This window comes from Ambystoma mexicanum, chromosome 11, assembly GCF_040938575.1.
Source record: "Ambystoma mexicanum isolate Mex_15411 chromosome 11, UKY_AmexF1_1, whole genome shotgun sequence".
NCBI classification, from domain to species: Eukaryota; Metazoa; Chordata; class Amphibia; order Caudata; family Ambystomatidae; genus Ambystoma; species Ambystoma mexicanum.
In genome coordinates this window covers 995,113,646-995,128,231 of record NC_090934.1, presented here as the reverse complement: position 1 = coordinate 995,128,231, position 14,586 = coordinate 995,113,646, and the positions used below count along the sequence as shown (strand labels likewise).

Here is a 14,586-nt window from a genome sequence, read left to right as displayed (position 1 = left end):
CCACCACCTCTTCATCCCTTTCCACCTTGGCCCCATCCTCAGCAGAGCCGTATCCTGCGAGGCCTACCCCTCTTGGCATCTGTGCGGTCGGCAGGTTCCTCATCCACCTACCCATATGAGACAGGGCTGTAGGCAAAGCATCAGGGACTGTAGTAAACCAGAAGACGAACGCGGACTACATTGGGTCATAGTAAGTTAAGTTTATTTAAATAAAAAGAAAAAAACTTAACTTGCCCTTTAGATATGAAGGAAAATCCCTGCCTACCAAAACTAAAGCCAAGGGTGCACGTCAAGTCCAAAGTAAAAAGTCTTCTGTCTGAATCTCAAACCACTAACAGGCCTCAACACTTTAGAAAATACCCAACTAAAAGCAAAAAAGTGGAGGCTCGCACATTAGCCTCTGCATGGGCTTCTGCCTGGCCCAACTTGCAATGAACTTGTTCTCAGTCTTAAAAGTTCCCTTAGAACGCCAGGATATCGTCTTTCCAGTCTTCACCCAGACTGTCATGGAATAAATTGCAATTATGTTCAATGTGGGTTTCACCCTTCCCCTGTTTCAGGATTGATTCACTGTGATACTTAATGATCAATTATCTTTGCACAGGTGGGGATTGATGAATGGCGACTGATCACCCTTTGTGCAGGTGAGAGCGATGTATGTCGATCAATTATTCTTAGTAGAGGTGAGACTGATTTTGGGGTAGGGTTTTTCTTTGGTGTAAGTGGGTCGATGTAGACCGCGGAGGAATTCTGCCTTGCTTAAATGTCTTCTGAACATAGCATTGTGTGTCCTCTGTACTGCTGGCTATGCTTAGAATGTTGAAGACCTGGGCATCCTTTGGTGCTTGCTACAGTCAAAACACTCTGTGCCAGATACTTGTCTGGCTGGTTCTTGAGACAATCTATTTCAGGATCCTTTTGTGCTAGATTAAAATTCCCTATCAGCGTCTTGTCTGCTGTGACCAGCTGCACGGCGATGTTTCAGGAGCGAGAAGCAGCGGGTGGTTGGAGAAGCGCGAGGCTCTCATTACATGGAGAATGGGAGAGTGAGTGCATCACAGATGGAAATAAGTCAAGGCGAGGTAATTATGTGCTGTGTCAAGTGGCAGAAGCAACCGCAGCAGTCGGCGAGGAGTGTTTCGTTGGTCGCGCCAGTGTCACCCGAAGCGCACAGCAGAGTGCTGCAGCCAACCTACAGGTGCAGCATGGGAGAGGGCAAGAGAAAATAATTGTTATTAGAGGGACACTCATTTTTCAAGTTGCCAGAGCGCAAAAATGGGTGTAAACGACACGTTTAGCATGAAACGTAACTCCTGTTATGCCCCCGCCCTCTGCCTTCAAAAACAATGAAAATTCCCTGTAGCATGAATGGGGGCGTTAAGACAGGCATACGTGTGTTAAGCCGGTCTTTAGCCCCCCCATTTATGCTCTGGGGCAAAATGAGCTCCCAGGAAATGTTCCTGCTTTTTGGAAAGTGAGCTGAGGCCTGCAAAAAGCACATGGTTTAACACCAGCATGACATTTTTCATGCGAGTGTAAGATCAATGAATTTCGCATGGAATCTGTTTTTTAACCTGCAGGTGGATTCCATAAGAGGGCAAATCAGCCATCCTTCTCTTTCTCGACCTCTCCACCGCTTTTGACCTGGTGGACCATGGCCTACTCTGCCAAAATCTCTCCCAGATTTTCCACTTCTCCCCTATGGCAGTCCACTGGATCAAATCCTTCCTTAACAACCGTACCTCCAGAGTCTTTCTTGGCAACCATGATGCAGACCCCATCCCTGTCCCTCTCGGTGTACCACAAGGATCCTGCCCCTCCCCCACCCTCTATAATACCTACACCAAACCTCTCTGCGATATCCTTGTCAACCTAGGCATCATCTACACCAACTTTGCAGACAATATGCAAGTCCTTATCCCAATGTCTGGCAATTACACCACTAACTCCTCCTCCATTTACAAGGTTTTCAGGACTATCCAATCCTGACTGTCCTCTAATGACCTCTCCCCCAACGAGGAAAAGATGGAGCTCCTCATGGTGGGCTCTCCCTCCCACCTCAAATCTCTAAATCCCTTGTATTCCTCCTTCACTATTGATGGCACCAGCATTCCTGTCCTCAAACATGCCAAAACTCTATAGTATACCTTGACACTGAACTCTCTATGGCTAGGCATGTAAATTCCCTAGCATCCTCCACTGCACACACTGCAAAACTCATTTCGCTTAGCAGACCATTCCTGAGTCCCAGCTACTGCCTCATCCCTCTCAAGTGCAATCATCTTAAAAAAACTTGACTATTGCAATGCCCTCTTCAAGGGCACGTCGGCCACCAACTTAACCAATAAAGCCTTTCGGGCGGCACTGGGCCTCCGCAAATCCGATCACATATCCGCAACCCACAGAGAAGTCCACTGGCTACCTATAAGAGCATGGATTGACTTCAAAAGTCTAACCATCGCTCACCGATGCATCTACAATGAAGCACCCAAATACCTTAATGGCTGCATCGCACGACTGATGACCTCCTATCAGCCGTACCTTACCTAGCCATGACTATCTGTTCACCTTCATGCTATGGCAATACCACTTTTATTGTATCCTTCTGTACAAACGCTGTGATACCCACAGGTCTGGGCGTTACACAAATGTAAAAATAAATCAAAATAAACACGTTTCGGCAATATAATTCCCTTCATCAGGAGTGGTCTAGAAATGTCAATCAAATAATACAATTATTTTTTATCAAAAAAGACTTCAATGAAGGGAATATAACAATCCCATTCAAAACCAAATTATAATGATACATTCAGTATTGTAGCAAAAACATAGTAATAGTAGCTGAAACTCATATTATCTTCCTCAATCTGATCACCAAGATGCCTAATACATCTATAGATGAGATGCTTATATGGCCTATAGAGATGTTGAATAAAGATGCTGTTAGATATAAACTGTGTAAACATGCAGAGTAAATATCAACTCACCAGTCTTCAAATAGTTGACACGTGTTCTCCAAGTAAAATTAACAGAGTCCCGGTGTCACGGCGTAACCCCCGGGAACCATGAAGTGAAAGGGAAACTATCTGAAGCCTGGGGAGTTGATACATTGCCTTTACTCTGCATATGCACCTCTGGTTGACACCCTACTATCTCTTGTGTAGAGCTTGATGTCTTGTAGTGACTGGCGCGGACTTTACGACAAGTTGGACGACGGAGGCTCCGTTGTGCAATTTTTCTGTCCTGCAGCTCTTTCTTGAATGTATTCTTCATTGTCTTTACATCAAGTATTATTGACTGTTATACAGTACCGTAGTGTGCACATTTTTTGGGGATACCATTGTGTGTGCAATTACACACAGCAGGCAGCTTTTACAATGGATTCCATAGGAATCCACAGCATTTAAGCCAGCATGAAAATATCACGCCACCGTAAATGCTGGACTATTTGTATACAAGAGGCCGGGGAGGCGGGATCTTAACCTAAGATGCAGACCTTCTCTCCGCCATACAAATGAATGAACATGAGGTGTAATGTAAATTGAATGCATAAAACATCTTACATGTGACTTTTAAGTATTGAATTTACATGTATGCCTCTACCCGCATGGTGCTCCAATGTATTTTGAATTGCAGGTAGACATGAGGAAGAGGCACTGATGCCTGAGACGTTCTTAAAGGATGCAATGAACTATTTCAAAGAATTAAAAAGAAAGAAAATAATCTTTTTGTAGGTGTATGGGATTTAAGTAGTTCTCTGGTGTACAGAAGTGTGGGGAATTGAGTGAGTCCAGGAGACTTTGCACCTCTAAGGTCACAGACCCCCGTTTGGAGGGATATCTCTAGCACCAGCCTACACCAGAGTGCAGTGATGATTTCAAGTGACAATTATCATGGGGCCTTTTCGCGTCAGGTCGGAAGTAGTGAGTTGAGTCCAGGGTCGTCATGAGGGTCTGCCCCGCTCAAAGCTTTGCTCTGCCTTTGCGTTGAAATGTTCACCCTGTGTTTTGTTTCATGCTGTATTTACAGCTCGTTCTTTCCCACCCACTACCTGCCCAAAACACATCCTCTTAGGATCTCTTTGACTTCTGTCACGCAAGAACATGAAACTGTGTGCTGTGTAGGGCCTGCCAGTGCTATTGCTACGACGTCTTACGAAAGTTACAGGGCCTGATTTACAGACATGTTTTAACATAGCAAAGTCCCATTGAAAACATGTGTGTAAATCAGGCCAAAAGCCATACTTGTATCTTTAAAAGTGCTTCTGGTGCTATAATGCAATACAAATGTCTTAACCGAGTGTGCCTTCCGCCACTTGATTTATAAGCAATTTGTGTGCATGCATCTGCTCCTCACACTCAACTCCTGTTAAAAACAAGCATTGGAAAAGGCCAACAGTGTTGGCTTGTGTATCAGTACTGGGTGGGCATTTGTCAGGCACTGTCATCATATACGCAGGTAAATGTGCCAGATGTTGCCATCTTATGGTCAGGTAGTACCATTAGGACAGATCCTGCCTACACAAAGGTTTGAACTGTTGGCTATGTCAATTGTTGTAATTGAGGAGCCACCCAGCAGTCATCATCAATGGGCAATGGTCCCAGAGTCAAAGATCATCTTCAGAGAACCTTTTGTGAGGAAAAGTCCCAGGTCTTCTAGAAATATGTTAATGTTTTGTCGTTAACACTGGAGTAGATGCATCCGCATTTCAAAGCCAAATCATTGCCACAGTCCCACGTTGATTAAGCTGAGAACCTCCTACATACTGAGTTGTCCCACGAGAGGCCTGCTTGCTTGACAAGCAAAACCTGCTGGCTTTTTTTGTGTGAAATATTACACTCTCATAAGGCACTCTAGCAAGCTGCACACCTGATTCACATAATGGTAGCAGCGGGTGCCTTTCACATGATGATCCGATTTACAGGCATCTCCTGTGTGTGTGGGGGGGGGGCATACCCAGTCCTGCCTCTTTCCTCGCCTGGCATTCTGTCACTTACAGTAGCACATGGATAAACGAAAAGCAGCCTCTCCAGTTCCAGGAAGCAGAGGAGCCAACCGAATGCTCCACTCAAACCTGCCATGGAACTTAGCTGGTGGTATTGGGTGATCAAACTGCTGAACACACCATCAGTGAAATGGTTCCCTGCACCACGACTTGCACATGTGTCCACTGTCGCTGTGAGAAAATCATTCAGCCTTTGCTTTGTTATTCCCCCTACTTGCACGTATCCAACACTTAACCCCTGCACCGCCACCTGTTGGCCACACTATTTTCCTATGTCTTGATCCTACGTCTCGCACTTCTCCTCCCCTTCCCTTGGGACTTTTCCCCCTCCCCCCCTCCCCTGCACTTGCTCGATCTCAATGTCACTTGGCCTAGTAAGATCGTTGTCGTGTCCTCCCTTGTACCTCTCCCTTGCCTCATCGCGCCTTGAAGCACTTGTGGATAGGCGCGCCATAAATAAAATATATCATATCATTTGTCCTTTGGTACCTGTAGCTTTGCATTTGTCATGGCAAAAGCATGGAGTACAAGTACACAACAATTGCAAAGAAATGAATGCTGTTGCTCCCAACCACAATAAAGTGCAAGTGCGCAGTTGTAGGACAGTAGCTGCCAACCGGTTGGGCTTCTCTGCATGTAAAAAAAAGGAAACTACAGGTCCCAGAATGCAAATGAATGTTGACTGTAAAGTTAAGGTTGGCTCGACACGTGACCCACGACAAGACTTAGTAAAATTAAAAGTCTTGCTGAAATTGAACCCCCCCCTTTTTACACTTGTAACTCTCTCCCGCGTCAGGTATGCGATGTAGTGAACGAATCCTACCTCCCAGCTTGTGTAGTAGTGCGGTTATGTTCGGACATCTTCAGAATGGTATCAGAATGCAACAATTGTGTGAGTCAAATAGGCAGGCCAGCAAAACTTCTCACATCCCCGATGGGACAACTCAGCAACTCTGATTCAGTTTTTTTTTTTTATTAGTCTGCACGAAGGAGTGACAAAAGTGGGTAGTATACATTAAATATTACTAGCTTTACTGCTCTTCAACATGTTCTAATCCTCCACTTGCTTCGCAAGAAGGACTTCTATTGTCTGGCTAAACAATTCAAGGTAACCTGCTGCCCCCATTGCTAGTTTCCCCATGAGCCTGGAGGACTGGATCTAGTATTACCAAAAGCAGGTAAAGTTCCCAATTTTTTTTAACGGGGGATCAAGGCTCAAAGGGAACTAACTCAGAAGAGAGCAAAACATGAAAGTGAGTCTGATACCCCTCTTTCCATTGCCCCGGTGTTCTGAAGTGAAACCACAATTACAAAATAGACAGATACCTGTTCCATTTGTTCCTATCTAAAGACATGAACCCAATGCACATACAGTACTTACAAAAATATGTTCAATTTTATTATTATCACATGTTGCGTAACATTAAAAAAGGCAGTGATTGCCACGTACATAGTCATAACAATTTGCCAATGATTACAAAGCTATACAAGTCTCAAAGAACAGGGTGCACCAAGCGCCACTTAGACAAAGGAGGGGAAATAATACAGCAGGGTTCTATATGATTTGACCACTTGGTTGGCATGAAAAATCCCACAGTTAATTCGCATGGGTATTTTGGATAGCTGTCTAGTCCATAGTGGTTTATGGAAATGAGCTGTTGTTCAGGTGGATTGTGCCAGAGTGTGTCCCCATTGGAAGTAGGCCGCAACTACGCAGTGTGATTGCAAGTCATAAATAGGTGAAATTATTTTCCAACATAATAATGCCAAGAGTTTGTTGGACCTCTGAGGGTTCAAATACAATACTAGCCTTCCCAAGATGCAACCCTGCGCATCTAGAAGCCACACACATCTGTACAGCAGGCGCTAAACCCACTAATCTATGTTACAGCCATTGTCCTGTATTTTTAAAGTAGATGTTGTAGCATATATATGAAAAAATCACACTACTCAATCCCAAAATGGCACGTGGAAATATGATTTTTCATCAAGTTTGTCAATTTCTCAGTTAGTTACTCAGGGCCCATCAGTAGAGCATTTTGAATTTAACGTAAGCCCAGGTGTTTCCCTTTCTTGCATTTGAATGCCATAGGCGAGCTGTTATTAGACACACGATGACTTACCTTGTAATCGATTTTCAGATGTGCCTTCTCCATTGTGTTCTTCTGCCTTTGCATGGTGAATCGTGTCTTTTGCCTAGCATGTTTCTATGAAGATGTGTTATAAATATATATATATTGTCATGTTGATTTACCATGTCCTTTAGTTCTTATAAGACTGCTCGATTTTAAAACATGGGGGCCTCTCGTCACACACCGTTGTTCCTTAAGTTGAAGAGCTGAGTTAGCACACCCCCTTGCATAAAGGGCAAACACGCCTTTCAGGATGGGTTGCACTATGAGTAGCGGTGCAGTGCATTCCCGGGGTAAGGAGGTATTGTCAGGAATGCAGGGTACTTTCAGCATAAGAAGCTATGTGCAGCAATGGAGCGTATGTCCAGGATAGGCACACATGTTCAGCCACCCGTGTGTATTCTCAGTGCAGAGAGCTATGTGGGGGGATGAAGTGTACTCCCAGTATTGGGCGGTGGGGTCTGGGAAGCAATGTCCATGCTGTGCCTGGCAGACTGCAGGCTCAGTATAGGCAGGAAGCGTGATCAGGGAGGCAGTGCATTATCAGTACAGGGAGATGCATGCAGTGATTCGGGGTGCTTGCAGTATCGGGAGGTGTAGGCAGTGAATTACTGCATGCTCAGTATGGATAGCTGTGCTCAGAGATACCGTGTGCTCAGTAGTGGATGTATGGGGGGAGGGGTAATTTGGGGAGCCCTGTGCATAGGGAGGTATCATCAGGGATGCAGTGCGATCTTGGTATAAGTAGGGTGGATCAGTGATGCAGTGTATGCTCAGTATAGACAGGAAGGTGGTGGGTGCACCATGCTCTCTGCATGCCAGAGATTACTCTGTGGTGCAGTGTACTTCATGTATACGTAGGTAGGGCCAGGGATGCAGTGTACTCCCAGTATACGGAGGCAAGGACAGGGATGCAGAGGTATAGTTGTGATATGATATGATATTTTATTTATATCGTGCTCGTACACAGGTTTTTCAGAGCGTGACCAGGCAAAGGGAAGGGGAACAGGGGAAGAAAACAAAAACAACGATCTTACTAGGCCCAGTGACATTGAGAACGCGCAAGTGCATGGGGAAGGGAAGAAGGGGATAGTGCATGGGGGGGAATTGGAAAGTGCAGAGCATAGGAGAGAACAAGCTAAATAATAAGTAAATAAATAAATAAATAAATAAGGATGCAATGTACTCTCAGTAGAAGGAGGTACGGTGAAGGGTTCAGTGTATTCCCAGTATACAGAGGTATGGTCAGAGATGCAATGTACTAGCAGTACAAAGAGGGGAGGCCAGGGATGCTGTGTACTTGCTGTCTATGGAGGTATGGTCAGGGATGCAGTGTACTCCCAGTATAAGGAGGTATAGTTATGATATGATATTTTATTTATATCGTGCTCATACGCAGCTGTTTCAGAGCGCGACAAGGCAAAGGTAAGGGGAACACAGGAAGAAAACAAAAACAACGATCTTACTAGGCCCAGTGACATTGAGAACATGCAAGTGCATGGGGAAGGGAAAAAGGGATAGTGCATGGGGGGGGGGATTGGAAAGTGCAGAGCATAGGAGAGAACAAGCTAAATAATAAATAAATAAATAAATAAGGATGCAATGTACTCTCAGTATGAGGAGGTACGGTGAGGGGTTCAGTGTATTCCCAGTATGCAGAGGTATGGTCAGAGATGCAGTGTACTAGCAGTACAAAGAGGGGAGGCCAGGGATGCTGTGTACTTGCTGTATATGGAGGTATGGTCAGGGATGCAGTGTACTCCCAGTATAAGGAGGGGAGGTCGGGGATACAGTGCATTCCCAGTTTATGGTCAGGGATACAGTGTACCTCCAGTATAAGGAGGTACGGTCGTGGATGACGTGTGCTCTCAGTATAAATAGGTGAAGTAAGGGATGCAATGTACTCCCAGTATGGGGAGCGGAGGTCAGGGGTGCAGTGTACCCCCAGTACCAGGAAGTGTGGTCATGGGTGCAGAGTATTCACAGTATAAGGAGGTGTTGTTAGGGATGCAGTGTACTCCCAGTATAAGAAGGTATGGTCGTGGATGCATTGAACTCCCAGTATAAGGAGGTATGGTCAGCAATTCAGTGTACTCCCACTATAAGGAGGTATGGTCAGGGATGCAGCGTACTCCCAGTATAAGCAGGTATACTCTGAGATTCAGTGTACTCCCAGTATAAGGAGGTGTGGTCAGGGATGCAGTGCACTCCCAATATAGACTCATGTGTGCCATGATGGAGTGTACACTCAGTACAGATATGGATCCATTGACTGTAGGGATAGGGTAGGAGCTGCAGTGTAAGATCAGTATAGGCCGTCTAGGTGTGCGCAGTGGCGCAGTCTACCTGCATTGGTGCCTGGTTATGTGCAGCGATTGAGTTTACGTATTCCCGAGATGCTATGTTCACAGTAAAGCAGCGTGGCTGGTCAGATACAGAGAGAGTGCAGTCCTGGTATAAGTATACTCACTGCATCGCCTTGCCTTTCTTTCAGACGGACAGACAGCATGAGATGCGGCAGTCGCACAGGCCGTCAAAGCCACCCAAGCCTTCCAAGGAGTCCTTCCTGGTGGAGCAGGTCTTCAGCCCTCATCCCTACCCGACCTCCCTCAAGTCGCACATGAAGAGCAACCCACTCTACACGGACATGCGCCTCACCGAGATGACGGAGGTGAAGCGCGCGCAGCCCTCCTGGACCATCGAGGAGTACACGCGGCACTCCGGGGAGAAAGGCAAGCTGGCTGCCCTGGACTTGCACGTGAGTTTCCCTCCAGACCTGCGCTGCCCAGGGGAGCCGATTTATGAATTACCCGTGGCGTGCCCAAATATAGGAAGTGACATCACCAGCGGTTATATGACCGCATTTGCATGTAGTCGCAACTTGCTGCGAGTGTGGTGGGGGTGCGCTGAACAGGGGAAACATTGGCTAGCATGTACTGCATATATTAAAGTCAAGTAAGAAGGAGGTTTAAGCCTTCCAGTTGCATTCCAGTAGGCCAACACTGCCCCTACTCCACCCGTCTATAATCAGCCAGGTTGTAGTAGCCCTCAAAAGGCAGAACAACACAACTAGGATGGGTAAACGAAATGCCATCCCATCCTGTGAGTGTGTCAAACCTCAGAGCAAAGACTGTACGTGTGCCTCCTACCTTGGAGCACAATCTCACTAATTTGGTGCAAATCTCGCAAGTGGGTGCATGGGAATCCCATGCGTGTGTGTGGGCTGCAGACCCCGGATCACATGCTCACTTCTTCAGTGTGAAACTCTGGCCAAGGCTCTTTGGGCAAGCATTCAGGATGGGTCTCACACCTTTAAACAGTGTGAAAGTTGAGTGGGCACCTCACTCCTTGGAGCATAGCATACCTGTTGCTGGTAATCTCACAACTGAACGTACAGTTTCACTCTTGTTCATCTCAGTGACCCCATGTATATTAATGGAGTCAGTCTCCCATCTTGAAAGATGATTATATTTCTGTTAAAACACTCTGAATTCTCACTCTAGTTTTCTCGATCTATAGACCCATGCCATATTCATTCATTGTGTGTGCAGAGGTGATAACTTGTGTCTGAGGGAGCTCATTCTTTCATTCAGGAGAGATAAAGGGGTAACAATCACCTGTATGTGGGATCAGCCCCATGGCCCCTCACTCCAGAATGAGTGAGCAGGTTTTAAGTCCCTGCTGATTCTGTTATCCTACAAGCTCGAGCCTTCTATCCCTTGTCCCATCACAGCTTCCAACATTCTGAGTGGCAGTTTATGTACAGCAGGCAGCTCATGACATGCCTGTTGCCAATTGAATGTAGCCAGATCTACTATTTAGACACTGGGAGAGTGCCATGAACCCACATTGGGGGTGAAGAAGCACTCCACATACAGAACACAATGGTATAGCGTTGCAGTCCTGCTGAGAAATGACAATTCGGTCTGCTTCAATGTAAAGCAGAGTGGCTGAGAAGTACACGCACTGTGCCATTAAAAATAAAGCAGCTGTGTTGGGTGGAAGTGCTGCTTCGGTGGCATCAAGAGTATGCAATTCCCTACGGGGTAGTGTTGGTCATTTCCTAGTGAAGTATAGCAGCCCTATTGAGAAGTGCCATTAAAAGTGAAGCTGTCCAGTAGGCTGGATCAGTGCTGCCCCATAAAAGGCGTAGAAGCCTCTGTGAGAAGTGGCAGCACTGTCCCAACGGTGAGAAGTGTAGTATTTTCACATTAACTATGCTTAAGCACTTTGGGTTATTGAATAGTGCTTCTACATTCTGAGTAATTCCATCCCTTTAAATATATTAGCTTTTGTATAACCACGACAGTGTTGAGTTATCCGGATGATGATGAAGATGATATCAGACCTGCTCAATAGTTCTGGTTCTCTATCATTAAATGTACTTCAGCTCTTCAGAGTCTTGGGAGGAAAGCTCAGGGGTAACGTGCTCGCCTTGGAAGCAAAACGACATGAGCAACACAGGTTCGATCCCTCGGTCTGCGCAACACAGGTTTGATCCCTCGGTCCGCGCTTAGAAACCTCAAGGTATTACGTGCATTATAAATAACCAATTAAAATTCAAATAAATAAATCTGCTGACAAGTGCTGGGACCTTGTCAATAAGAGTGTAGCAGCTCAACTGAGAAGTGCTGATGTTGTCCCATCAAAAGTATAGCAGCCCCACTAAGATGAACTAGCGTTGCCTCAACAAAAGCATATCATTACAATTATAGAAGCCATGTTGCCAAAGGACTTGTTTTGCATCTGTGCCTCAATTTCTAAAAATCGTTTTGGGTTGGGTGTACCTCTACATCTGTGCACCCCTCTTGTACAAATACATCCAACCCAAAACGATTTTTAGAAATTGAGGGACGGACTTGCTTTGCATCTGTGCTTCCATTTCTAAAAATCGTTTTGGGTTGGGTGTACCTCTACATCTGTGCACCCCTCTTACCAAGAGGGGTGCACAGATGTACAAATACACCCAAACCCAAAACGATTCTTAGAAATTGAGGGACAGACTTGCTTTGCATCTGTGCTTCCATTTCTAAAAATCGTTTTGGGTTGGGTGTACCTCTACATCTGTGCACCCCTCTTGTACAAATACATCCAACCCAAAACGATTTTTACAAATTGAGGAACAGACTTGCTTTGCATCTGTGCTTCCATTTCTAAACATCGTTTTGGGTTGGGTGTACCTCTACATCTGTGTCCCCCTCTTGCCAAGAGGGGAGCACAGATGTACAAATACACCCAACCCAGAAAGATTTTTTGAAATTGAGGGACAGACTTGCTTTGCATCTGTGCCTCCATTTCTAAAAATCGTTTTGGGTTGGGTGTACCTCTACATCTGTGCACCCCTCTTGCCAAGCGGGGTGCACAGATGTACAAATACACCCAACCCAGAAAGATTTTTTGAAATTGAGGGACAGACTTGCTTTGCATCTGTGTCTCCATTTCTAAAAATCGTTTTGAGTTGGGTGTGCCTCTACATCCGTGCACCTGGGAGCACGGATGTAGAATTATACCCAAACCAAAACGATTTTTAGAAATTGAGGGACAGATGCAAAACAAGAGTCTCTTGCTTTGCATCTATCCCACAATTTCTAAACATCGTTTTCCCCAGCTTTTACCCAGGCCAGAGAGAGACACAGTATGGATGGAACAAAGGGCCATCCATACTGCGTCTCTTCTCTCTGGCCAGGGGGGTGGGGGGCTCAGCCTCGACTTTATTCTCCCGGTGGGTGCCCGGGTGCCGGAGAACCTGCGTACTCAGCACCCCTGGGTCTGTCTAACGCTTTCCTGTTATGGCGCCTGCGCTGCCCATAAGAAAGGCCATGCCAACCTTAGCCATCTGCCTTGCCTGATGTAAGCTGTGTGACAGTCCACTCTCAAACGTGTGCTGTGACCTCCATGCCACCGTGGTCCCATTCAGCAATTGAAGGGGCATGGGGTGTGTTCAGGCACGTTAAGCTAGTGGACTCCTGCGCTGAATACGAGTAAAAAAAATCGTGTTTGGCGTGGGCACTATAGCAACACCAACCAGGTGTTGTAAATATTCTTTTTTGTAATTGTTCTTTCATAACGCGTTTAATACCAGCGAGGGGTTTGTAAGCACGGGATTCGAACCTGTGTTGCGCTGCGTTGCCCCTGAGCTATCCTTAGTCCCTCCCCGTCAGGCTGAACCTGATTCATATAATCAGACATGCTGGGTGAGCAGAAGATTATATGCATCAGGGCTAGCTATATGGGCCATGGGCCACCCTGTAAGCCTGCCCGCATTCCCTTGAATCAGGCCACCATGATACCCTCAGGTGACCGTGCGCTATACAAATGTCCTTAACATAACATAACACCTCCCTCTTTCTTCCTAGGGTGCCATGATTCGGGGGTACCTGCTCGCACTGTGTGGAGCGTAGGTTGCTTTGTAAGCATCGATCCATCTGATCGAACCAAATCAAGTCAGGGGCGCTACTGCCCCCTGGTACCCCCGATCTACTGGAGGCTCCTCCTATCCCCTCTGTTTTGTAAGTTTCTATTGGATATTTAAACTGAAAGGGTCGCTGGCTAAGTTTGTGCATTTGCTCGTGAAGTCTTGGGGTCAATCCCTTTACTCGTCGCGGTCTCTGACTTGGACGTCATTCCCAACGCTACATAGCACTTTTGATGTTATGTTAGCCAGTATTTTATAGCGCCGCCGAAGTCCCAACGCTATGTTATGGGGTGCCTTGCACACAAAAATGTCAAGGCATATGGCCAATATGGCCAAGGACAAGCGAATAATCGCAGCTTTCTGAATGACCCTCCGAGAGGTGCCAGTACCGTCTCATGTAAATGATACGGGTTCATTGGAGTGCCGGTACAGTGTCACCGAAAATATGCCAGCCCAGCAGATGAACACCCCATAAAAGCATGAAAGACCAGCTAGGATATTGTCTTATTAAATGTATGACAGCATTGGAAAGAAGTGCTGACACAGAGTCATTAAGTGCCAGGCTATTATGCCAGTCTGTGCAAAAAGGACGAGCATACTCGTCCTTGGCTCTTAAGAAAGCTGTCCTCAGGCGTGGAGTGGGAACCCAAAGAGGGCCTGGAAATAATGTTGAAGGTATCCCCATATTCCATATGTTCAGCAAATCCAACCCTTTCCCTATGGGAACATTTGGAAATTGCACACAATAGATGCCCAGTGTGGAGAGGCCTGGCGGGAAATCTCCAGAGTTCCCTATAGGCCAGTCCACCCCTGGCAACAAGTGCTTGAAAAGTCCTGTTAACTAAATCCTGCAGAAATCAGCTGGGAGTCTGACGTGGAAGGTGTGAGGATCGCGCTGAGAACTGTTGTGAGTGCCTCATTACAAATATAATCGCCTTGCCGAGAAGTGCATCGCTTTCTCACTATAGGTTATAGACCAGGCATTGCTCAAAATGGCACCCCTTCTGGGAAGTGCCTGCACTGGCCTAATAATA

General features: G+C 46.1%; 1 protein-coding gene across 1 annotated transcript in view; it reads left to right on the top strand.

Moving 5' to 3' along the window:
- The window catches only part of MINAR1 (membrane integral NOTCH2 associated receptor 1), a 359,960-nt gene that overhangs the window by 275,969 nt on the left and 69,405 nt on the right, over positions 1-14,586 (top strand). Inside the window, exon 3 of the mRNA XM_069624180.1 lies at positions 9,632-9,895. Within this exon, the coding sequence (XP_069480281.1) occupies positions 9,632-9,895 (264 nt within the window). The remainder of the gene's footprint in view (positions 1-9,631; positions 9,896-14,586) is intronic.